Below are 26,630 nucleotides of genomic sequence, written 5' to 3' on the forward strand. Positions count from 1 at the left end.
GCCTTGGGGCTTGATCCCGAGAGCAGCAGGGCTTCATTAAAAAGTAAATAAGCCACCCTGACCTGCACGGCTCAGTGGATTGGGCATCATCCGGCAAAGCAGAAGGTCACAGGTCAGGGCACATGCCCAGGTTGTAGGCTTGGCCCCTGATCAGGGTGCGTACCAGAGACAACCAATCAATATTTCTCTCCCTCCCTTTCTCGCTCACCCCCTAAAAATAAATAAATACCTTTAAAAATTAATTATTTTATTTAATTTAATGGGGAATGGCTGCCTAATGGGCATGGATCTCTCTTCTGGGGTGATGAAATTTTCTGAAATTAGACAGTGGTGATGGTAGCACAGCATTGTGAATGGACTAAAAGCCACTGAATTGTACACTTTAAAATGGTTAAAATGGTAAATTTTATGTTGTATAAATTTTATCTCAGCTAAAAAAGAAAAAGGTAAGTGACACCTGGAAGGAACTTTCAATTCCAATCAAGATGGAGTTACCCAGGACCAATTTACCCTCCTGCTTGAAACAACTAATAAACAGGACAAATCTATCAAACAGTGGTTCCCAAGAAAACAAACAGCAGGCCACGAAGGACAGCGACTCCTAAAGGATGGGAAATAAATGAGGTACATCCTAGGACTGCCCGGGTGAGGAAGAAAAGCGGACCCACGCCAACCCCCTGCATTGAGAGAGAGCAGTCAGGGGAGACCAAGGCAGCTGGAGTTTGCAGGGCAGAGCACTGGAGAGGAGAGACCGTGCACACTCGCACAGGGTCCCTCTCTAGTATTCAGCCGAGCACTGCACAGGCGGGAAAACGGTCTACTCCCATCTCCTTCTATTCCCACCCCGCAAATAAGCACGTGGAAAGATGCTTAACATCATTATCCACAAGGAAACATTACATCCCAATTAGAATGGCCAAAATATAAAAGTGGCAATACCAAGTGCTGGCAACGATGCAAGCACCTGGAACTCTCAGACATGATTTGTTGCAATGCAAACTAGTACAGCCACTCTGAAAAAGTTTGATAGTTTTTATAACGTTAAACATACACTTATCTTATGAATGAGCAAATCCGTTCCTAGGCATCTAGCCCAGAGAAACAAAACCCTCTATTCACCCAAAATTCTGTCCATGGATAATCACAACAGCTCCATTCATAAATGCCCAAACCGGCCACAACGCAAATGTCCCCCCACAGGCGAATGAACAAACAAGTCGTGGCATGTCCAGCAACAGAAACGGAAGACTGCTGACAAATACAAGATGAACAAACCCCAAAGGCACTGCTTTCCAACCTCTCAAAAGGCAACACCCCACGCGCTGCGAACCCACAGCACTCTCCACAAGACAAAACGGCGACAGAGACTAGCGGTTTCCGAGGGTTAGGGGTGCGACAAGTGGGTGACCATAAAGGAGAGGTCAGCAGATGTTTTCTACAAAGGGCCAGATAATAAATATTTTTGGTTTTGTGGGTTGCATATGGCCTCTGTGGCGTATGCGTCTTTTTATTCTTGTTTGTTGCTTTGTCCTTTTTACAACATTTTAAAAATATAAAAATCTTTCTTAGCTTTCGGGCCCTAAGAAATCAGGCCACAGGCCAGATTTGACTCGGGTGTGGCTCGCAGACCCCTGCTGCGTGGAGACAGATGGAGTCAGGTGGGGTGTGTGATGCAATTGTCCTGCATCCTAACTGCAGCGCGGCTGCACGAATCTCTAGATGCATCAAAATTCACAATCTCTTTGCTTCTTAAAACCTTTCTATGGCACCCAATACTCCTCACTCAGACTCTAAACCCCCTTACATAGTTTACAAAGCCATTTGGCCCCAGCTCTGTTCTCCAGACTCGCTTGTTCCCAACTACACTTGTGGCCCAAACCAGAAGGAGGAGGAGGAAGAAAAAAAAGAGGAGGAGGAGGAGGAGGAGGAGGAGGAGGAGGAGGAGGAGGAGGAGGAAGGAAAGGAAAAGGGGGAGGAAGAAGAGGAGGAAGAGGAATAAGGAGAAGAAGAAGGCAGTTTCCACTTACTAAGCTGTGTTCTCCTGCGCCCTGGCTGCTCCCTCTGCCAAGAACACTTCTCCATCAAGTCTCCATCGCACCACTTAAAATCTCTGATATTTTGAGTCCAGCATCAAATTTGGAATCAAAATACCAGCTCTACTCAGATTATTTTCTAGCTCATCATGTCTTTGTCATATCAATGAAATTTTGAGCTTTACTATTCTCATCTCAAAAATACAGTCATAAACGTGAAACACAATGCTTATTTAACACAAAAGAATTCCCAACACAGGGTAAGCAACTAAATAGTTTCCCATAGGTAAAAAGGAGATCTTACCATCAGTAAATTACCTGCTGTGATCTTCAAAGAACCTAACTGAAGATCCCAAGGAGGTGGACTTCTTAGGAGATTTAGAGCCTTTCCAATTCTGATCACTGAATACTGGGTATTCAAGTCATTAGAAACTAAATAGAACCAGCAATAAAGAATGCCTAGCAACAGATACTTAACAAGCTTGAAGTGGCTCTTCTAATTAAGAGATCTAACGACTGGCACTAGTTAATGGCCACAAAAAGGCAATAAAACACACATTGAAATACACATTGAGGGGTGTATGTTTCAGGGAAAACAGTGGCAGCTTCTAAAATAAGCTGTTAAAACAAACCAAAGGGTTGTACGGTAAATTTTTCAAATCAGACAAACTTCTATTGTCAGATTATAGATTCTTACCTATTAACACTTCTATTGATACTAGTTTTTATATTGTTTTAAGCAAATTACAAATATCAACTGCAATATTAAGAGTCTGTTAAAGAATTGCTTTATTAATACAAACTGTTAATACATACACACAAACTATAAAGCACTAAGAAACTTAAATCTCTACGTCATAGCACACAGGTGGCAATTCAACATCCAGAGTCGACAGAATGCTTGAGGGAGACTGCAACGGATCTAGAAAACAGGAATTTCGTATTCAATATCTGCAAACCCTCAATTAGTTGCCCATCTCAACACAGACATCAGTTGTCGCTTTTAATCATTGATTGTTTTCCCCTTGTCTACTGAATCCCTATGCCCGCCCCACCTACACACATGAGCCAACAATATCAATAATGTGAATTTATAAAAATAGTGTAAGTTATCTCATCAGAACAAATAGAAAACACTGATGAGGGCGTCTCACCACGAGCTTGAGCCAAGACGTCAAACCTCGTGCAGTACTATTGTCATTCTGTGCTATTTTACAGGTGTCTTGATCCTGTACAAGCTCTGGATATAACTTGGAATTCTCATTTCAAGCAAGTTTATTTTACTTCAATTTATAACTATGCTAAATTCAATCTCGCTTTGCTGTATCTACAGCTGTCCGGATTCCAGAATGACTTGATTTTACCTGGGCATTTGGAACTAAAAAGGAATACCAATTGAGAATAGTTTTCATTATTTTGAAACCTCATCCTGAAGTTTGAAGGACAGAAATTACTGGCAGGCTAACCTTTCACACAACTCTGTCCCCGCGAGGATGCAGGTGTCACGGCACTAACTGTTTGGGGCCCTTCTAGAAGGGCCCTTGTTCACTTACCGGACTCCCACAGTGGCGGGGGCATCTTCAGAGGCGAAGGGGGCCCGAGGTGTAACAGCCTTTCCAGTTTCCTCTCCTCATCGAGGATCATGAGAGGCACTCCGGTCAAGGGCAGCTGGGCAATCCGGTGCTCTTCAGGCAGGTCGAAACTCTCAAAGTCTGCCACGAACACAAAGGATTTTGTCAGGGCGCCAATTCTCAGTCTGGTCAGTAGCCTCCTGGGAGCCTGCAGACCCTTTCAGCAGGTTCACAAGGTCAAAACTACTTCTCTAATAACATTAACACCGGTTCCCACTGTGTTGACATTTGCAAGGATGGCACAAAAGCAATGGTGGATAAAAATCACTGCGCCTTAGCATGGATCAGGGCAAGGGGCAACACGCTATATTTAGTAGTCACTCTGTTCCTCACTACCATTCACCTGCAGTAAAAAAAAAAAAAAAAAAATGCCAGTTTCACATACCATTCTGCCATATACAAGAGAAAGTATTAACTTTTTTAGCTCTCGATCTTTGAGGACATATCCTTTTAATATTCTGTACAATAAAATAAGAAGTGTATCAGAAAGCACTCTGCTGCATACTGAAGTACAATGGTGATCTCAAAGAAATAGGATTTGGGCAATTGTTTGACTTGCAAGCTAAACTACAGGCCTTTTTCCAAACACGTTTAGTTGAAAGAACTGGAGGACAAACTATGGTTACTCAGAGTTGGGTGTGAGTTGCACATTTTCTCAAAGGAATGAAAGGAATCTATCCCTTCAGGAAAAACAGTGTTTGCTGCCAATAATAGTTCACAATTTCAAGAAAAACCTAGAACTTTGGAGAACTTATCTGCAATCATTAGCTTGACAGCTCCCTCTTACATAATACTTTTCTGATGAGATCAGTGGTGCTGTTAAAGAAGGTGCTACTGGTATTGCATAATGAACCATTTCAACATTTGGTTAATCTACCTTTTTCAATAAACCAATATTCCTCAGTGACCAATGTGTGATGAATGCAAGGATAAAGGACATATTTGAAGTGCCAAGAAGACCAAGGCATTTTATTGTCAGAGTACAAAATGTTTATTGATACGGTTTCAGAGCCACTGATTGAATTTTAGTATAGTATCAAAGAAAACTATACTTATCTGCAAAGACTATTAAACGCCTCTCCCTTTCCTAACTAGGTATCTGCAAGAGGCCAGATTTTCTTCAAACACTTTAACTGAAACAGATGCAACAGACTGAATGCAGACATCAGGAAAATCCAGCTGTCTTATATTAAGCCAAATAAAGCAAATTTTCAAAAATATAAAACCATGCTAATCTTCTCAATAAGTTTTTTTTGAAAATTTATATTTTTAAAGTCATTTATATTAACATAATAGTTTTATTATTTTTTAACCAATTAATAATGTTAAATATCTCCATTCTAATTTCTAATACAGGAAATATAAACAGAACACACAACCAGAAGTTCTTTGGGGTCCTCCTTAAGAGTGCAAAAGTGTAATTAAACAAAAATTTGAGAACCAGTGTGTTAGTTATTGAAAACTGGTTTTTCTTGACAGTAACAAAGTCGGATTTAAATATTGAATCTTTCCTCTTTTCAAGGTTAACCATTTTCTCACAAGATAAGAACAAAGAGGGCCCTGGCCGGGCAGCTCGGTGGGTTAAAGCGTTGTCCAGATACACCGAGAAGTGTGAAAGTTCTCTAAAGCCTAAGTACTAGGAATTTGCCTACTCCTTTTGAAGCCTGGTAAGACCCAGAAGTCAAAAAGGAACTGACAGTGACTACTTAATTTAAAACCACTGAATTGTAAAGAAAACCATAAACAGACAAAAGACTCAAGAGGAAACAAGTCTGCAACATAACAGGGCTAATTTCCACTAATATCTCTTAAAAGTAGTCACATTATCAAAGGAAAACAAAAATACAAACAGAAGTTAAAATAACTACAAATGGCCAATTATACGCCCTTACTTGGGCGTATTGGTAGTGAGGGACAGAGTGACTACTAAATATAGCGTGTTGCCCCTTGCCCTGATCCATGCTAAGGCGCAGTGCTTTTTATCCACACCTCTATTTAAAGGAGAGAGATACCCACTGCATTTCTGATAAAGATCAGAGTTGTAAAACATTTGCAGTTAGAGGACATGGGGGAAGCAGGAGGTGGGTTCAGGCACTTATGCTCCTATTTTAAAGGACAAGTTGGCCATGTGTCTTTCCTGAATCGCAACATACTGGAGCCCTCCTTCCTGGCCACAGGCATAAACCTACCTCATTTCCTTAATGTCTGAATGGTAACCATCAGCACAGATGCTATCCGAGCGTCATCACATACCCTTCCCTTCGAGACACAGCAATTCCTAAAGTTTACTCACTGAGTAAACTCACAAAGTCACTTCTAGGATACTAACTGCAGAATTGTTTGCAATGTAGAAAAGCCACAAACAACCGGAATGTATACTAGTAGAATGACCAGATGCCCTTTGGGTGAAAGGGCAAAAAGTCCAGCTGAGAAAGCCAGGAAACCCTGGTTGCTCTGCCCCCACTGCTTTCACCTGTGTCCTTCACTCTGCTTTCGGCTCCCCCGATCCACACCGGTCCTTCCTCCTACCTCAGGACCTTTGCACACACTTCTGCATACAATGCGCTGGCCTCACCGGTCCCCTTCTTCACCCAGCTGTCTCCTTATGGCCTGCAAGGCTCCACTTCGTGAAAGCTTCCCTGCTGTTCCAGGCTAGGTCTGGATCCCCCTAACAGGCCCTGTTTTTCTACTTGCTCACCCTCACTGTGATGATTTCTTCAGAGCTGGACCTTCCCTCTGTATCATGGGCTCCCACAGGGCGCGGCCTGGCATACAGTAGCCTCTCTTCAAATGAGAGTAAATTAAAGCTAAAAAAGCTGGTTCTATAATAAAAATGTTTCAGATACATGGAGCAGGCTGAAAAAGTGAAAACTTTCATGTTTTCACTAGCTATGTGAAGTTTTCCACCATTGTTCAATTTGATATAAAGCCCACTTTCTAACAGACTCACTAGGGCTGTCTGCTGCAGACTTGTTAGTGAACACGCCTTCCTTCCCCTAGGAGGGAAAGTGTTCTCCACATTGTCGCTCCAATTCCCCTTCTGACCTAAAAATGGTACCTTACAAATAAATCTACTAACAAGTATATTTGTTCAAAGTGACCCAGATTCAGACAGTCTCATTATAGTTTTGGGTCATGTGTCATATTTGTATCTAGAGCAAGTTACAGCTGAATTGGATTCTAAGAGAAATTCAAGGCCAAAGCATTTCTGTAATACCAAAGGATATTACCTAGAGGATTGAAGGGAAAGAATTTTTCTATTTCTGGATAGGTGTCATCTGAAGCAGGAGCGGAGCTCTTTCCTTGAACAGTCTTCTCAGTCACCTAAAACAAGCCAAGAAAACATGAGTCAGTGAGAGAGCCTTTTCAAGACATGTGAAGGCTGCTGCCCTGGCTGGGTAGCTCAGTTGGTTAGAGCATCGTCCTGATACACCAAGGTTGCTGATCTCCAGTCAAGAAGCTACCAATGAATGGATAAGTAAGTGGAACAACAAATCAATATTTCTTTCTCTCTCCCTCCCTTCCTCTTGCTCTGTCAAATCAATAAATTTCTTAAAGAAAAAAAAAGGCACGTGAAGGCTTCACCACATTTTAAATTTTTTCAATTTCATGTTGACTTCTAAGAACCGTGATCCTTATCTCTTTTTTTAATTATTTTTTTATCCTTAGTTCTATGATTACACACAAATACAATTCGACGAGCAATTCTAGCAGTGCAGCTCAAAAGTTAAGCCTGAAATTTAAGTATCAGTTCCTGTCAGCCTACGCCATCAGGAATGCAGAGCGGAGGCAATTAACTCAATTACTCAGCCTAACAGAGGAGTAAAGGGGCCTGAGTCAGCCAGAATGCAAGCTAATCCTAAACGCCACTTTTTGGCTTTTGGAAGTGTGATTTTCCATGTGTTTCCTTCAATGTTACTTTAATTAATTGTTCTTTCTTAATACACATTAAACAAAACAGTTATTCAAATACAGTGTTAATCCACACACCCAAGTCATCTCTCTCAGCCTGGGATGCACTGACCTGTAGCTAGCTCAAACACAAAGGTCAACGTGCTAGCAAGTTATCCCCTAAGGGGCTGGTCCTTCCTCTGGGAGGTGGGGTGGAGAATGGCAGCACCTGAGCTGTTATATGCAAAGCACTTCCCGTATGTGTAAGTAGATACAGACATACCTCATTTTATCACATTCGTTTTATTGCACTTCATAGATTTTTTTTTTTTTTAAGCAAACTGAAAGCGAGACCCTCCATGAAAAGGACTTGCTTTATGGCGACACTTCATTTTATGGTGGCCTGGAACCCAACCCTCAGTATCTTTGAGGTAAGCCTGTACTGCCAACCAACCTGCTTCAAGACGTTAAAGGCAGGTGAGGCAAAAATATTCACCAGCAGCTTCAGAGCATTCTGATCTTGAGGTACAGAGGAAGTTCACAAAAACAGTATGATTCCCTTCTGCCAATATGTTAGGTAGCCTGTATTTGCCCTACTCACTGGGAAGAAAGCCAGATAGGATGCCAAGTCATTTTAAGAGCCAAAAGTGCTGAAGTGTTTAAACTTAGTGTCTTTATAGACAATCTTACCTTTTTAGCAGAGAAGTTTGTCTGTTTCTGTTTGAGAGGTCCATTAGTCTTTACTGACTTTTCTGTGGCTCTGTTGACAGTTCCCAAAGCCTTCCTGGGAGCTTTAGGTAAGGCAGGTGGAGCACCAAACATTTTGCCAACATGTGATGTTGAAACCTGAGATCTCCCATCTAAAGCTTTGACTGCTTAAAAAAAAAAAAGTACCATAAGATTATTTGGGCAATACACATCCGTGCAACTTGAAGGCTGACTGTGTATAAACTTGGCCTAATTCTCACTGCAAACTTAACCCCCATTCTTGACAGTGGCAGGGCAATTGGCAATCTCATTTGAATATTGAACATGACAGACTCACAACAAGCACCCTGTAATAGCAGTATAGGAATACCTCGGAGATATTACAGGTTCGGTTGCAGACGAAAACAACAGAGCAAGTATAAAGCGAGTCATAATCTTTCTGCTCGAGGGAGGGTCTTGCCTTTAATTAAAAAAAAAAAAAAAAAGGCAACATCTGCAAAGTGCAATAAAAGGAGGTATGTCTGTATTCAGCAAACTTGCCTCCAACTGCCCAAAAGGTACACTAAATGCTTCCCTAGGCTCCAGGCCACGCCCACAATTGATCCACAATACCTGTGTATCTGATTGCAGCCTGTATACTTACCTGGCCGGGGCCCCAGCTTCAGCCGGTCCTTAGGAGTAACATGGGTGCCCGGTTCTCCGTTTTCCTTATCCACAAAGATTACAGTAGCCATTCTGGATCAACTAGGGGTATGAAATACATATTAGACCCTCGGTGTTGGGGAAGACGAGCGAACTAAGGGGTAGCACAGACCGAACTTTCCATTAAGCGGAGAGAAGCCCGAGCTTGAGCCAACGGGCACTTAAATCCAGCTAACTTTTGAAGGATGCGTCAGAGACTCTAAATTCCAGAAGAGTTGGCGGTTTGAAGCCGGCAGAGACACCAGTACTTATCAGAACCGAACCGTCGGAGGTTGCAATACAGTCCAAGGACGCGGCTCAACCCGGCTCGGCGCTACAGACTCGGGAAACCCAAGCCCCGGGCCCCTGGTCCTCGCTCCACCACTCCCAAAACACCCTGACCCTGACCCACCCCCACCCTCCCGAGTACCCGGCCCTTGCCCGCACCCTGCCGCTCCCTGGCACCGGCTCCCAGTCTCCGGCCCCCAACCCCAATACGCGTTTTTCCTCGCCAGAACCCACCCTCCGGCCCAACCACTCGCGACCTCTCCAATCGCCCACCTTAAGATCAACAACCAAAATCACCCACGCTTCAGCCTCCAGCCGTTTCGCCCGGCCGGCATTTGAACAACAACTCACATCCCTATTGGTTCATCCGCCCAGGAGACGGGACCGGAGTGGGAAGGAGGCTCGCCGGAAGGACCAATGAGAGGAACCTAAACTCCTTGGGCTCCGCCCCGAAAGCTTTTTCCCTGGAGCTGTATAATCTCGGGTTTAGATTATAGCTTGTTTCTTCGGAAGAAAAAAAATCAAACCTCCAGACACCTTAAAAATGAACTTTTAGGTCTTTTTTATTTTTAACCAGTGCCCCCCACACAGATATAAGGGGAGTAAATATGGTCTCCAATGACAAATAATTATGATGATTATTATGATATCAGGATATAGTTTTGTTTTCCCATGACACTTGAGGGGCCAAGATGTTCTTAAATGAAATGGTTGTGAGGTTCAAAAAGTAATTGGCAACAGAACTACTTTTCTAAAGTCTTCCACTAATCAACTATTCGTCCAGAAAGTAAATAGACCAGATAAAATAAAAAAGAAGGGGCATCCTGGAGTAAAAAAGCATTGCAGTCTTCAGGAAAATAACTAAGTAAAAATGGACATATAATAGTTCTATTTCAATTAGAAATATGAAAAAATACGTAGTCAGGTGGGGAAAACATCCCAACCCAAACAGGGCTGAAAGAACACTAGCAGAGCAAAATTAAAAATTAAGGAAAAAAAATGTAAGTACAGATAGATCAAACAGCAATATTTGAGTCATTTTATTATTATTGTGATTAAAAATGGACTGATTAGTCCCTAGCTGAAGGCCCTTCCTCAACATTTCAGGCTAGGATGTTTTTTCTAGTATGGCAACAGGAATCGCTGGCTTAGGAACAAAATGATGATCCTACCGAACACACAATTCAGGCTTCCTTAAAAAGTCTATCATTTAACAGGGACTGGCATAGACATGGTTCTCAAAATACGGCAGCTCATTGCCCCTTCTTCCCTGGCATTTCAGGACCAAAATTGACTCAATGATTCATTCAGTAAACAATTACTGAATGCTGTTTAATGCATCCGGAAGAAAGGATCCTAACACAAGAAGGTGAAGAAAAGATCAAATAACCACGCATACCTTTATTACCTCTTCCATAATCCCCACCCTCTCCCTTATTCTCTCCCTGTACCACCTTCTACATGTCTCAGGTCCATATTATATCATCGGCACACAAAAGTGTTAATTTTTGAAACCAAACCTGTACATTGCTTACAACTTCCAAGTGGGGATCCTCTATCTCCTAAGGTTTTTGGCTGCAAGGTTTGTATCTCCCTGGGGCAAGTCTTCCCCTTATAACAGGAAGTGCTGTTTCCCAAGGTCATTCAGTAACTGAAAATGCCACAACCACCTCCTCTTTGAGTGACCACTGTTTTCTTATTAATGATGCCTCAGACCCACTTTGTTATTCCAAATTATTCGTGGGATACCCAATTGCTACACCACCCTCACTTCCTAAGAGCACCTAGATCCTAATCCACCCCAGTGTATCCTGATCCTGATTTACAAGAGAAACCCATTCAGAACTGCTTCCTTAAACCCTCCTCAGAATCAATCCTCCAGGGAGGAATCCAAACCTTAGAAAAGTTTTGGCACTCTTGTCCACCACATTCTATGCTTCCTCTGGGAGGGGAGCTCTCTGGCTTGTGCCTGGTGGTTTGAATCTAATAGACCTCAGCACTTCCAAGCAAATTTCAGTAATTGTCTTAAGAAGATAAAAACCAAGTGTGGGTGATTCATAGACTACTCGCTTTAAGGCTATTCTCTGACACTTTATTCTTTCATCGACTGCCCTATAGAATCAAAATTAATATTTACATTCCTAAACTCTAGGCATTGCAAATTCCTAATAAGAAAAAAAAATAGATATTAAAATGGGCTATCTTATTGAGGCAAAAATGTTAACTATTTTCACTTTTACTTTTTAAAGGAATACATGTTATTTTGACAATTTTTTATAAAATGACCAGAACAGATGGGACCAAAAAAAAAAAAATTCAGCTGAGTAAATGTGAAGATCTAATTGGCTTTATTTAATGACTCATGAATCAGGCAGCATCCCCCCTAACCATTACAAGAGCATTTGACAGGTTTATATAGGAAGAAGGATGGGGCAAGGGAGATATTAACAAAAGAGAGGAAAGACTTATTTGGAGGCCAGGACATCTTTTTGGCAGGGCGCTGGAATAAGAAGGGGAGAGTTTTCATCATGCAGATAGATTCTTCTCTCCAAGGGGATAACAGATGAAGAGTGCCCATGTGACAGATAGCCTCACTGGGACTTGAGAAAGGAAAGAGTGTCTCAGCTGCTACTGAAAGTTGATCAGTAACCAAGGCAATACAGTAAATTCCTCACCAAGACCTTCCCTGGGACTAGCCACATATACCTTCCAATAGTTCCAATTAAAAAGATAAATGATTATAGAAGCCAGCCAGTGCCTGTTCTTTCCACATCGTAAAAACGTAAAAAAATAGTTGCTGCGAGAAACCTTCTCCAGGTGCTTGATGACCTTACCTTCGATAATAAATAGATATATTCTCTCCACCTGATGTAAAGCTATTACTCTATGAATATATGTAACTAACAAAAACAGCTGATGCAGTTGTATTTTCCTTTGTCCTCCTGCCTATATAAACATCCCGAACTCTGCTCGCAAGCAATGTCCTCAGACGGGTCCAAATAAATCTCTTTTCTTAAATCTACAAAGGTCTCAGTCCGCTCTCCTAGATCAGAAAATTCCAGACTGGATGATTAGATTGTATTTCTGGGAGAGGCTGCAACCTTAATTAAATCCAGCTTCGCGGTAGGCGGCAGCCAACAAGGTAGGAGGAGGGAGAAGGTTATGGGGAGAGAGATGAAGCCAGAGACCCTCAGAAAATGGGCAGAAGGCTTCTAATTCTTAGGTACATCCTCAAAGGGGAGATGAATGACAGGTGGAGGAGGGAACAGGGAACGGGTACCTTTAAGGAAGCCGCCATCCCAATCCTCAGATATGTACTTGGGCCCAGTCAGGCCAGGACTGTGTCTTTAGTGGTTTTTAAAGAAAAAAGTATGTCACGGGAGCTGCTCTACCTATTACGACAGCTATTAGCTGCTAGTGGCTCTTAAGCACTTGTACTCTGCAAGCACTTGAAATGTGGCTAGTTTGAGCAACTGTAATATCCATATCAGATTTTAAAGACTTAGTTTACTTTTTTCTTACGGCGAAATGATATGCTGGATATACTAGGTTAAGTTAAATATTATTGCAAAAGTAATCTTACCTGTATCCATTGTCATAATATGGATACTGAAATATTTAAAATGACATCTAGAGCTGGATTTATAGTTCTCTTGGACAGCGCTGCTTTGGAAGGTGCTAAGTTTGGGTAGTGGGACGAGATATGAACAAATTTGGGTTTTGAAAAAATTTTCACTATAGGTACGAGGGAGTCTGAATGGTGGCGAAACTCGAGATCTCGCGAGACCAAAGTCTCGGGCTCGTGAGACCCAAAGAGTAGTTAGTGCGCATGTGTTCCGCGGTGGCTGCCGGGAAGCGGGGAATACAGGAAGTAAACATAGACGTATTGGCTTTGTTTCTGTCCGTCCAGTGGTTTTGGGGTCCCCTGCGACAGGACTTGGTGAGGAATTATTTTGAGAACTTGGGTGGGGAGAGTGGTGAGGCAAGCCGGAGCGGAGATGGTGCGGGAGGTGGCGGGGAGGGGGACAGTGCAGTGAGGTGGGGTCGGCCGGGTCGTGTACAAGGAGAGAAAAATAGGTCAAAAGCTTCCAGCTCTTAATATGTACGTTTAGAGGGATGAGGAACACCAGGTTGGGGAGGGAACACGCACCGAGAAGGAAGCCACTGTCCTAAGCTTTAGCCATGGTATTGTACTTCGGCCCAGTCAGGCCAGAACTGTGTCTTCAGTGGTTTTTAAAGTAAAAATTATGTCATTGGAGCTGCATTGCGCAGTATGGTAGCTATTAGCTGCTTGTGGCACTTAAGCACGTGAAATGTGGCTAGTCGGAGCAAGTGTAACGTCGCTATCAGGCTTTAACGACAGTGTATTTTTTCTTATGGCGACATAATACGCTGGATATATTGGGTTAAATAAAGTATTGCAAAAGTAATTTTACTTGTTTCTTTGTAGTGTCGGAATATGACTACTGGAGTATTTGAAATGGCATGTAGTAAGTAGGAAAAAGTAATAAAAGGTGGTAGCACTGAGAAGAGAATTAGATTAATATGAGTGATATTCAGAAGGTGAAAATAATTTTTAATGATGAAATAGGTATGGGGATTAGCTGGAACTCTAAAGTGAAGGGATGAATGGTGGTGTTGTTCATTAAGAGGTGAAACTGGAAGGAGAGTTAGATTTCATAGAGGAGATGATGAGTTTGAATTAAGATTTGTTGAGTTTAGGTGTCTTAGAGACCTCTAAGTGAAGATGCTGTGAAGTAAGCAATTGGAATATATGTATCAGAAGCTCAGATAAAAGGTCTAGAATAGAGACATAAATTGGAGCCAACAGTGGTGTATTGTGGCTACTAAAGTCTTGGAAATAGATGTGCATGTCCTACTAGTGGTCTTCAGGATGATGAAAGAGGCTGTAGTACTGAGCCTTGCAGAATCCAAAATTAAATAACTAGGCAGAAATGTATAAACCTACAAAGGAGACAGGAGGAGCAGCGAGAGGGGTACAAGAAAAACCAGAATACAGTGTCCCCTAAGCCAAGGGATAAGAATACATCAAAGAGGGAACAGAACTGAAAAGAATGGCCACTGATAACTTCCCGGTAACTCTTCAGAGTGGTAAGGATTGGAAGCTAAGTTAGATTGATTGAAGAGGGAAGAGGGAAGTAGAGGTAATAAATATAGATAACTCTTAAGGCATTCAGTCTTTAAGGACAACAAAGATCGGACCCTGTTTACTCATTAAGAGTTAGTGTGGTAGGAAAGTTTAACATTTACATAGAGAATTCAGAAATGTATATGAGAGAATCTTAAATTTTTAAATACATGTGTATGTCTCTTCATTTGTAAATTAAAATTGAGAAAATAACTACAATAGTAGAAGCTTTTATTTAGGGGGAAGAGGCCCTTTCCTCACAGATACTATGAAAGAATGAGAACATACAAAACATTATTTATTACTCAGAGTATGTGTCATTAGCAGGTAATTTTTATAGTTTCACTGATGAACTTGTGAAGGCCTGTTTACACCAATACAGGTTTCTTCCTTTTCACAGAAGAAGCCAGATAACAATGTCGGCTGCAGCTGTGGATGCAGCTAATGCTGCCCCGTTGTCGGGCTCCAAAGAAATGAGTTTGGAAGAACCAAAGAAGATGACCAGAGAGGACTGGAGAAAGAAGAAGGAGCTAGAAGAACAGAGAAAACTGGGTAATGCTCCTGCAGAAGTTGATGAAGAAGGAAAGTAAGTAATTTTTTGCATGATCTGTTCATTCAGAATTCAGATTTATGTCTTCTTTATCAGTTCCTCATCCTTTGACAGGAAGCTATTTTTGCCATTTATATCATGTTTGTTTTATTTATTTTATCAAACACATATAATATTGACGGATATTGAATAATATTGAAGGACCTAAAATGAACACTAGCGTCCCTTTCAACCCTTCTACTTCCTATCCCACTTACAAAAGTTGACTACTTAAAAATCTTTGTATTTCCTAGTTTTTCTGGCTGATACATCCACATGTCTAAGTAATATATTTAACCCATTATTTTAATCAACTCTAAGACATTACTAGTTTACCTCTTACTCTGATACAAGATTTATCTCACTAAAATTAACATCTCTCTTCCACCTTCAGTTATATCACTATTCTTAGTTTCTTTGTGGGAAATTTTTTCACTCTAAATTACTTTATTTTTTATTTTTATTTTTTTATTATAGAGATAACAAGTGTATCCTCTCCTCCCCGTCCCCACTGCAATATTTCTATCCTCAGATTCTGTATAAGCTACCTTTAGTAATTGTAATATCGATTATTTTTAAGCTTTATTCTTTAAAAAAAATTATTTTATTACAGAGACATCAACCCTCATATTCCTCAGTATATTTCTTCAGTGCCATGGTATATTGATCCATCAAAAAGACCTACTTTAAAGCACCAGAGACCACAGCCAGAAAAACAGAGGCAGTACAGCTCATCTGGAGAGTGGTACAAGAGGGGTGTGAAAGAGGTATGAAGGCACTAACTATATATATATACATATATATATGTATGTATGTGTGTGTATCCATGTGTAAATGGAGATTTTATTTTTAAAACTTAATATAACAGCTGTTAATACAACACTATATAAAGTAGAAATGGGTTACATAATTTTTTATCTGGCATTAAAATTCACAATACATATGATATTAGCTCCTGTGTTTTATAAATTTTATATTGCTGAAGTCCTTAAACTTTCTCATTTATAAAACTGTAGAGAATCTAACTTATCCTCTTAACAAATCATTTCACTAGACAATATAATGAAAGCCAATGTTATTCCTAACTTACTCAGATAAATAAAACATTTTCTTTGTTTTTCTTTTATTCACTTACAGAATTCCATAGCTACTAAGTACCGCAAAGGAGCATGTGAAAATTGTGGGGCCATGACTCACAAAAAGAAAGACTGCTTTGAGGTAAATTCATCTTCGAGAATTTAGGAAACTGTTGTCAGAGTCCTTCTTTCTTTATTCCTTGTCAGAGGGCTTAACTCTTCTTTTCTAAAATCACCTATTGTTACCTATCACTTAAATAAAAATTAATTTCCATGAAATTAATCTCAATTCAACATCATTAAATTTTTCTGCTGGAAGTCAATAACTGGTAATTTTATTAAATAGACCATAAAAAGTCCCACGATACGGTCACACCTGCTCTATAAACATTGTATGAAATTTTCCTCTGGGATATAGGTACTTAGGGAAAGACTTAATCTTACTCTGTTTTCCAGAGACCAAGGCGAGTTGGAGCAAAATTTACAGGGATTAATATAGCTCCAGACGAACATGTCCAGCCTCAGCTGACGTTTGACTATGATGGGAAGAGGGATCGGTGGAATGGCTACAATCCAGAAGAACACATGAAAATTGTAGAAGAATATGCCAAAGTTGATCTGGTGAGCAAAATTCCTGCTTTCCTAGTGTTCTTAAAGAATGTATAATTTGCTGTATCTTTAATTTAGCAACTCTGTTTTTTGATTCTTCAAGCAGTTTAAAAATGGTGGCATTTTTTATGTAAGCATAATTGAATAGTGAGCATAAACAGTGCGCTAGCCCTATTTGGCAGCAATTTTTGTTTTATTTGATTCTTGTGTTGTCATTTACTCCCTGGCTTAGGTTGCAAAAAATATTGGAAATGTGAGAGCAGATTATAGTGTCCAAAGCTTTTGGTTTTTTGAGGTTATAAAATTGGTTCCCAGGCTATATTTTGCCTGTGGGCCTATTTTACAGTGTCTCAGCATTTGAGGGTGGTAGAAGGGGACTAGGAAACTTGTTTCAGAAAATTGAATTTCACTTTAATTCAACCTCAATTTTTTTCTGTTATGTTTTCACCTGCTCATCCCTATTCTGTAAAAACCATAGTCGCACTGCTTTTTAATTTTTTCCAAGAGGCAGTTAACACTTAAAAAGCATGGATTTTACATAATCTATGTTTTATCTTCTCTCAAAGAGTGAAATATATGGTAATACTGGGCCTACCTGGCAAGAGCCAGTCATCTGGCGTCAGGTGGCTGCCCCTCTTCAATAGGGCTTTCTCTCTGCAGTTTCTCACAGGTGCTGTCTCGCTCAATTTCCATTCATGCCTGGTTCAAACAGGAGTTTCTAACGGCTGTTCCTTAGAGAGACACAGGTCTAGAGCTCCAGGAAATCACAAAGAGATGACCTTGTCCGCTGACCTTTTCTGAAAACAATAGACTTACTCCTCTTAAATATATTACAAAAATTGAATGTTCACTTGAATGTTTAAGTAAATTGCAAATGTTTTGTTTTGTTTTTGGTTAGGCAAAACGAACATTGAAAGCCCAGAAACTCCAAGAAGAATTGGCCTCGGGAAAATTAGTGGAACAGGCTGTAAGTAATAAAAATGATCAATAAAAAAAACTTCATATCTTAGTAAATGAAAACTGAAACAAGAATTTCTGTATCTTCTGCTATTGAGGGAGAAGAATAAAAGTGACACTTTTATAGCATTCAGGAAAATAAAAATTGATGTGATCATTTTGGAAAGAATATTGCCATAAAATATTTGTATACCTTTTCTGGAATTAAGTTAGCAGATTCTCTATCCTAAAGAATTTTCTAGTATTCCCAAAAATCATCATACACAAAGATGTTCATTGTAGCAAGGTTTTCAATAGCAAAAATGGAAATGGTTTAAATATCTGGGAATAGGTAATTGATGAAGTAAGCTATCCTGCATCTGCATGATAGAATGTTGCTTGGTTCTCAAAGTGACTTTTATCAAGATCTTGTAATAACACAGGATAACTCATTTTAGTGACACAGGATAACTCATTTTAGTGACACATGAAAAAATATGATGATGTTATCACATAGAAAAAAAATACCGGAATACCAGTTTTCGTTTAATGTGGAGTATTGAATTTTTCTATGTATTCTGTTTTTTAAAAAAATATTTTCCATAATGAACATGTGATAATTTTACAGCTGGGCAAAAAAAGTTTCATAGTAAAAAATATATATATATATATACACACATACATATGTATATATTGCAGCCAATTTGTTTCTTCTTTTATTCATGTCAACTTAATAGTTAACATATATTGTGCCTGTTAGGGTTATAGTCATTTATTTTTTAAAAACTTATGGCATAAATAGTAATCATTTGATGTTTAAATTCCCAAATGGGACTCTTAGGAAGTATGGACTACAAGCAAACAGGACTAAGTAACTATTAATCACCAAGTAAACAGTCACTGAGACTACTCTCAGGCAGGTTCACAGCACAAGCTAACAGATGTTAAAATCCACCTTTGCCCCCTGGCTAATGAGGTAGTCCTAGAAAAATTAATTTGCCTCTCTGGGCCTCAGTTTATCATTCCTAAAGCAGGCTACCCCATAAAGGGCTTAGCATAAATATCATGTAGTAAACACTTGGTAATTAGTAGCTGTTGTGATGATTATTACCAACTTTGGAAAAAGAAAAATGGCCTGTTTCTTTTTATCTAACATATTCTCTGTTATAAAAATAGTATAATTTATTTCCCCAGTAAGCATTCTTTAATGTATGTAGAGCACTGATAATTTTTGCCCACTTGGGAACTTGGATATTAAGATTAACTACATATAGTAGAGCAGTCTGCATTACAGAGATGTGGCTATCTGTATAGCAATACGCATGTTCTTTGTTAAACTAGCAACTTATGGGAACTCCAAAATATTTTTTTAATATTTCTGATTTTGCAAGTAGTATAGTGAAATAAAAATTGAAAAATTATAAGGAATAAATATCCCCTTTGTTAACTACTAACTTTTTGAAGTAGGTCTTTCTAGGTCGCACTTCACATCCCTCCCCCCCCACACACGTTATATACGTGTGTAATTACAATAACATGTTTTTAATGTGGATTTATCTTTTCATACTCATGTACTCAACTTGCTCCTTCAGTGAAACAAAATATAGTGCAATGATGATTTGTCCTCTGTGTCATTAAACATAGACCTACTTACTTTTGTATAAGTTCACATGGATCAGAGCTCAAAACAATTTAAGATGTGCAGCAAAAAGTCTCTCCCTGTCTCCATCCACCCTATTTCTAAACTCATTTCCCCATAACCTTTTATATTTTTCTTGTGGATTCTTTCAGAGTTTCTTATGTAAATACAAACAAACATATAATGAATGTTCTTTCCCCCCATTGCGCCCCCCCTTTTATTAAAAAGATTTTCTCTCTTTTTTTAGGGAGAAGGGAAAGGAGGGAGAAAGGTAGAGAAACATTAATGTGAGAGAGAAACATACATCAGTCGGTTGCCTCTCACATGCCCCCAACTGGGGACCTGGCCCACAACCTAGGCATTTGCCCTGACTGGGAATTGAACTGGTACCCTCTTGATTTATAGGCCAGCACTTAACCCAGTGAGCCACCAAGACTATCTTAACTGTTTTTAAAATGTTAAATAATAAATAGATTCAGTAGAATAAAATAACAATTTTTTTCCTTCTGTCTTGATGCAGAATTCTCCAAAACACCAATGGGGAGAGGAGGAACCAAATTCTCAGATGGTAATGAATATTTGCCCTGTCTGGGGAAACATTAGACTTTTCAGTTTCTGATGGCTAATATAATATAATTATTACTAATTATATTAATACATAGTTAATAGCTTTAAAGAACACAAGCAAATAAGGGTATGGTTAAAGAGAAATGAAAGGAAAACAACTAAATGCTATTCTGCTTTTTTTACTATTTTTTTTTTCCTTTTAGGAAAAAGATCATAATAGTGAAGATGAGGATGAAGATAAATATGCAGATGATATTGACATGCCTGGACAAAACTTTGACTCTAAGAGACGGATTACTGTTCGGAATCTCAGGATCCGTGAAGATATTGCAAAAGTAAGCCTGGCCAACCTAATGTGCACATTTAAAAATATACTTGCCTTTCTAGCCTAAAATTTACCTACTCTTCTGATATCTGGGCATTATATGACTAATGTAGTCAGTCATTCCAAAATTAGGTGTCGTTGTGGTTGCGGTTTTCTTTTCTTCATCTGTGCCCCAGAATGCATTCACACATAGAACTGATTGTGATCAATGGCTAGTCTGCTGGAATTTTTTTGTTGGAAGTAAACATTAATACAGTCTTTAACCATTTTCTATTCTAGTATTTGCGGAATTTAGATCCAAATTCTGCTTACTATGATCCCAAAACTAGAGCGATGAGAGAGAATCCCTATGCCAACGCAGGGAAGAATCCAGATGAGTAAGTATTAAGTTAAATGTACAGATTTCAAGATGGGGGTGGGGTGCACTTAATTGTAAAACACTATCTGCATTAAAATGAATATCGTCTATGGTTGGGTCAGAAAAGAATAAATTTTCCTTAAATCAATCTCTGAAACAATTTTTTTTCAATTTGTATTTACAGAGTGAGCTATGCAGGAGATAACTTTGTTAGATACACAGGTGATACCATTTCAATGGCTCAGACACAGTGTAAGTGTTTGCTGTATTGTCAAGACTTTATACCAGCTCATAAGAGCTTTGGGGGCATTTATAAAACACCATGTAGCCAACAACTTATTAAGATGTTTTGAATTGCCCTAGTGTTTGCATGGGAAGCTTATGACAAGGGATCTGAAGTGCATCTGCAGGCCGATCCTACCAAACTAGAACTGCTGTACAAGTCCTTCAAAGTCAAAAAAGAAGACTTCAAAGAACAACAGAAAGAAAGCATCCTGGAAAAGGTAATTTTGACAAAAATGCTAAAGAACTTTTCTAAAGAGAAATTACCAGTTAATAAGCATTTGATCTACACTTGAAATATTACATGAAGAGAGTCCCTTTTAATCCATCAGGAATGGTCCTTTCTGTTGATTTAATCATTTGGCAAACAGTATTAGTATAGCAGTATCGCTGAGCTTTGGTAGCAGAACAGACCACCTCAAAACTTTGCAACTTACAATGAACATTTCTTTTTTTTCATTCTGTATTGGTCTGGGCCTGCTCACCTGAGGCTGGGTGGTTTAGGCGGCGTCACTCTGGTTGCTGACAGCAGGCAGGCTGTCCTAAGAGGGCCTCATCTGGAACAGTTCATCTCCACCCCACCTGGGCTGTCCTCCTGAGTAGGCTAGTCTAGCTTCTGTCCACGGCATTCTCAGGACACCAGAGACTAGTAGCAAAACTTGTGCCCCAGTGCACAAGTGCTCTCCAGACCGTTGTGTGCATCCCACATGCAGGTTTCCCATAGACCACAACAAGTCATGCGGCTACACACAGATACAAGGAGTGGAGAAACAGACTCTCCCTCTTCAGGGAAGGAGCATCAAAGTCATGGCAAATGGGCATGTGTACAGGGCAGAGGATAGTATAGCCTCATTTAACAGATAAATTGCAACTGAGGCATCTTGTATTTGTCTATGAAAATTTGGTGACTTTTTTTTTCCACTGTGTTATGGATAACAAGGCCCATAAAGAGTGCTCCTTTAATTTTTCTGATTGGGAATAAACCTTCAGTAAAGAGCTAAATGCAAATCTTTATCGTAAAATTTATTTAATGATGTTCAATGTCCTTTTAGTATGGTGGCCAAGAACATTTGGATGCCCCTCCAGCGGAACTGCTTTTAGCTCAGACGGAAGACTACGTGGAGTATTCAAGGCACGGGACAGTCATTAAAGGGCAGGAGCGGGCTGTTGCCTGCTCAAAGTATGAGGAGGATGTGAAGATCCACAATCACACAGTATGTGTTAACCCAGAACCATTTCGTGTCCTTGTAAGCATATTGCTCTGGATCGTATCTTTATATTACAGCTTCAATACTGAGTCATTGCTGTGCTTTGCTTTGCTTTTTTTTTTAACATTTAAGTTTGCTTTGTGAATTTATCCAAAAATAAAAAAAATGTAAAAGAATACTAGACTGTTCAACACCCATATACCCACCACTAGAATCAGAATTGTTTTTTTCATGTTGCCATATATGCTGTCATTGAAACATTTGGAAATTATAGGTTTTATAACATTTCACCCATAAAAATTATATAATGTATCTCTTAAAACTAAAGATATTCCTTTTTATAGCTACAATATCAATTCAGAAAATTGACATTAATTCCTTGATAATATCATCTAATCTCTTGGTCTCACATTTTCCAAAATGCACTCCAGAATACCTTTAAATAGCTCTTTGGAGCCTTGTTTGTTTGTTTGTGAGTCAGAATCCAGTCAGAGTTTATTTTGATTGTTACTTGGTGGTTATGTCCCTTTTTTCTAGAGCGTATCTCTCCTTTTTCATAGCAGTGACTGTTCAACAGAGCAGGCCAGTTATCTTGTAAACTATCTTATCCTCAGTAGTTAACTGCTTTTTGGTGATATTATGTAACTAGTTCTCTATTCCCTCTATTTCCTACAAACAGGAATTCACATTTAAAGCCCTTATTAGATATGTTAAATATTTTGACAAGAACACTCCCCAGGTGATGTAGAATGCTTCATGTTGCATCACATCATAAAGCATATAGTGTCACTTGCTCTACTCTTAAATCATCCAAACTACAGTTGTCTCTCTTAAGTTAGGTTAAAAATTTAACCTATAGGAGCCAGGCCAGTAAACATACGTGAGTGAAGTGAGCCAGGCACATTGTACAAAGCAAAGCGCACAAACCCTGTGTAATAGGAGCATTCACTGTTCATCAACTGCTAATTCTTGCCCAGCAGGAATGTGGGCCCAGAATTTCCTAGTCCTTAATTTTTCAAGAGAAGTCACATACCCTAAATCTTTAAATACGTCTTGGGGAGAATATAAAACCACTGTACTGTAACGCCTGTTTCTCATACTTGAGGTCAGGCCGACCTTTTTGTCAGCTACCTCTGGAATCCTCATAATTGTCCTCGTATGCTACCTTTAAAAGGGCTGTATTTTATACTCCTATGAACAGTGTATGACAGTCCCCAGTTCAAGGTCCTTCTTTTTTTTTAAGGGTGTTATCCCCCCGCCCCAAGATTTTATTTATTTATCTGTAGAGGGGAGAAAGAGTAAGAGAAACATCGATGAGCAATAGAATCGATGGGTTGCTTCTTGCGCTCCGCCAGCCAGTGACCTGGCCCACAACGCCGGCATATGCCCAGACCAGGAATCAAACTAGTGACCTTTTGGTTCTCAGGCCAGCGCTCAGTCCACTGAGCCACACCAGCCCAGGCTCAAGTTCCATTTTAAGTAACATCTCTTTCTTAACTCTCTTTTTCTCTTTGCAGCACATCTGGGGATCTTACTGGAAAGAAGGCCGATGGGGATACAAATGCTGTCACTCTTTTATCAAGTATTCGTATTGTACTGGAGAAGCTGGGAAAGAGATTGCTGTGAGTAACTGTCCTGTAGTTCTTAGAGCTGTAAAACAAAGCTTTTAAGTCAAAATCTGTATGAAACATATGTCCTCATGCTTCAAATTTTAACTTTTTGTTGCATAATTGATAACTATGATATTCAAGTCCAATTACATATATTTTCCCACAGAATTCAGAGGAATGTATTGTAAATGATGTAACTGGAGAAGAATCTGTGAAAAAACCCCAAACCCTCATGGAGGTAAGCCCTGAATTTTTAAACCCCTAAGGGATTTAAAACTTGCTTTGTTATTGCTTAATAACACTGTATTTTAATCTTCTCTGTCAGATGCATCAGGAAAAACTAAAAGAGGAGAAAAAGAAGAAAAAGAAGAAGAAGAAGAAGCATCGAAAGAGCAGTTCAGATAGTGATGACGAAGAAAAGAAACATGAAAAACTGAAAAAGGTACTTTGTGAAGTCTAAATAATAAAAATGACAATGGTATTTCTTGTTGGTAAGGGATCTTAGGAAATAAGTTATCTAGTCCTATGTCCAAGCTCATTTTAAAAATGAAATGAGTTCCCATCCTGAACGATTTGCTCACGCCACCTTGTATCAGGTCTAGAGGCGTATGGAGATTTTGTGTCTTAGTATTGCCTGCTTCTTCAAATGTTTGACAAATATCACTAATGTACAGGCGAAACATGCTTTGTAAAGCTGTAATTTTAGAGATATTGACATGTTTCCCAGAAAGAATTGCCTTTTAGCTCTATAATCTCTAAGTTTGAAGTCCTTGAGAAAACTCAGAATTACAGTTTCCACCAGGAACATCACTTGTGGGCTTCTGTCAGTAAAATGAATGTCATTCAATGTTTGCTATTAAGTTAAAAAAATAATTAATTAAAACCCTTTATTTTACTAGAGCAATTTAAGTCCAACCAAAATTAAGAGAAAGGCACAGCCATTTCCTATGATACCTCATTTATAGCTTCCCGTCTTATTAACATCCCCCACCAGAGTGGTATATTGTTAAAACTGATGAACCTGCATTGATGCATCATAATCACCCAACATGAATGTTCATGCTTTTTAAAAAAATTCTTATTTAATTTATTGGGGTGACATTGATTAAGAAAATTATATAGGTTTCAAGTGAACAATTCTGTAATATATCATCTGTATAATGTATTGTGTGTTCACAATCCAAAGTCAAGTCTCATTTCATCACCATTTATCCCCCGTTTACCCTTTTAAGAAAAATTCTTTAGCATTAAAAATATTGTAGAATGTTTTGGGCTCTGTGGCAATAATCATATGAGCCAAATAGTGATTAGCTGCAGCCTAGTATTGGAAGGGCTGACTCCTGGGCTCTTTCAGGTAATCTAGGTTCTTGACGGAGCAATTCTAACTCAGTTGGGTCTTCTGCTGCTCTGCCACTCGCTCGGGGGCAGGCGAGAACTGGGGTCGGGCCGCGGCGCTCATGGTTTCCTCTCACCGCAGGCGTTGAATGCAGAGGAGGCCCGCCTTCTTCACGTCAAGGAGCTCTTGCAGGTCGATGAGAGGAAGCGGCCTTACAATAGCGTATATGAAACTCGGGAGCCCACGGAGGAGGAAATGGAGGCCTATAGAATGAAGCGTCAGAGGCCAGATGACCCCATGGCCTCTTTCCTTGGACAGTAGTCACTCGTCACAGACGGTCACCCATGATGAACACGGCTGATGATAAACTCTTCTCAGCTTCTTGCCGATGATTGTAGATGGAAAAGTCAGTGTCTGCTCATCTTGCTGCCTGGCTTTAATAAAGCTTCCAGAAGTCTTATAGTAAATGTATTTCTTTCCACACTGAAGAAACAGAAGAAAAACAAAGAAGTGGCACGTTACGTGCAGATGAAGATTTTGTTTTCAATTTTATATTAATGATATGGAAAGAGGCCCCGGTTCCCTTGTGCGTGCAGCCATTCCCGCACTCTCTCTCTCTTTCTCTCAGGACTGTCTTCCACTCAACAGTTATGTCTTAAACTTTATTCTTTCAACTTTTATGGCACTTTTATCTAGAGTTTGAACACATTTTAAAGGTAGATTACTCTTTCTCAAAACTTAGTATTCGTTTTTTAATTTTTTCCTCTTACTCTTTTTAACCTTCACCTGAGGCTATGTTTATTGATTTGAGAGAGAGAGAGAGAGAGAGAAACCGTGACGTGAGAAAGAAGCCTTGATTGGTCGCCGCCTGCATGTACACACCAGCAGGAACCTGCAGCCTAGGTATGTGCCCTGACCAGGAATTGAACCTGAAACGTTTTGGTCTTCAGGTTGGCACTTCAGCCAACTGAGGCACCTGGCCAGGGCAGGGCTTCATTTTTTAACAGTAGTAGTAACTATAATTGTAGCTATTTCACAGTCATTTGTTGTTGCCTTTTAAGGTTTTCCTGGTCTGCAGCTAAAATAATTCAGTCTAAAAAATTTGTAAAAGATGTGAATAACTTTATCCTCTGTGGTAATAATTCTGTTTTTCATGTGTTTATACAATTTTGATTTTTAAAGTATTTCTTTGTGTCTTACACCAAGAACTAATTATGTTAACCTTTGGATGGAAAAAGAACAATTTTTTCATTCTTGAATCAGAGTTGACCAATAATTACTAGGCCTTTTACCATTCTGGACATGAGCCTTTAGACACAGAAATCTTTTCCATTATCATAGAGGATATAGTTTGTGATACTATTTTTTTTTTACTGTGATTGCCTTTATGTAACAATCATGAATATTAAATTTGATTTTAAAAGCTTGTGGAATTCCCTTGTACCTAATCTTTGTATCCAGCAGGTGTCACTTTGTAAAATTTGCAAAAGCAAAACCCGAAGTTGAAGGCTTCTTAAAAGAACTGTAAGGATACCTCCTTGTAGGGCTACTAGATTGCCATGGTCCTCAGGACTCTCCTAGGAACATTATGAAAATAATACAACGAGAGAGGGTCCCTGAGGGGGAAAAACGGGTCTCAAACCTCTGACATGGGTACATTGATTTTTAACAGATGGTTGGATTTTCTGAGCTACCAAAATCTAAGATACTGCAT

At 39.5% G+C, this 26,630-nt stretch overlaps 2 protein-coding genes across 3 annotated transcripts; one reads left to right on the forward strand and one right to left on the reverse strand.

Annotated features, from left to right (window-relative positions):
* Positions 1–2,852: 2,852 nt before the first annotated feature.
* PTTG1 (PTTG1 regulator of sister chromatid separation, securin) lies at positions 2,853–9,581 on the reverse strand. The gene is made up of 6 exons (XM_054567884.1): positions 9,534–9,581; positions 8,907–9,007; positions 8,246–8,427; positions 6,895–6,988; positions 3,587–3,745; positions 2,853–2,955 (listed from the first exon to the last, which is right to left on the reverse strand). The coding sequence occupies exons 2-6, from the start codon at positions 8,995–8,997 to the stop codon at positions 2,876–2,878; spliced, it is 606 nt and encodes a 201-aa protein (XP_054423859.1). The 5' UTR covers positions 8,998–9,007; positions 9,534–9,581; the 3' UTR covers positions 2,853–2,875.
* A 3,488-nt stretch (positions 9,582–13,069) lies between these two features.
* On the forward strand, positions 13,070–25,383 carry SLU7 (SLU7 homolog, splicing factor). Of its 2 annotated transcripts, none has more exons than XM_054568094.1 (16): positions 13,070–13,172; positions 14,764–14,967; positions 15,584–15,737; positions 16,108–16,188; positions 16,503–16,667; positions 17,554–17,622; positions 19,751–19,798; positions 20,001–20,132; positions 20,402–20,499; positions 20,665–20,732; positions 20,844–20,983; positions 21,815–21,976; positions 23,488–23,592; positions 23,747–23,818; positions 23,906–24,022; positions 25,058–25,383. In XM_054568094.1, the coding sequence occupies exons 2-16, from the start codon at positions 14,798–14,800 to the stop codon at positions 25,235–25,237; spliced, it is 1,761 nt and encodes a 586-aa protein (XP_054424069.1). In that variant the 5' UTR covers positions 13,070–13,172; positions 14,764–14,797; the 3' UTR covers positions 25,238–25,383. The 2 variants fall into 2 exon arrangements, with proteins under 2 accessions (XP_054424069.1, XP_054424068.1); XM_054568093.1 differs by having other exon boundaries at positions 14,782–14,967.
* The last annotated feature ends 1,247 nt before the right edge of the window (positions 25,384–26,630 follow it).

Source organism: Pteronotus mesoamericanus, unplaced genomic scaffold (assembly GCF_021234165.1).
Source record: "Pteronotus mesoamericanus isolate MK-2021 breed Mesoamerican mustached bat unplaced genomic scaffold, CSHL_Meso_final contig_2, whole genome shotgun sequence".
Classification (NCBI taxonomy): domain Eukaryota; kingdom Metazoa; phylum Chordata; class Mammalia; order Chiroptera; family Mormoopidae; genus Pteronotus; species Pteronotus mesoamericanus.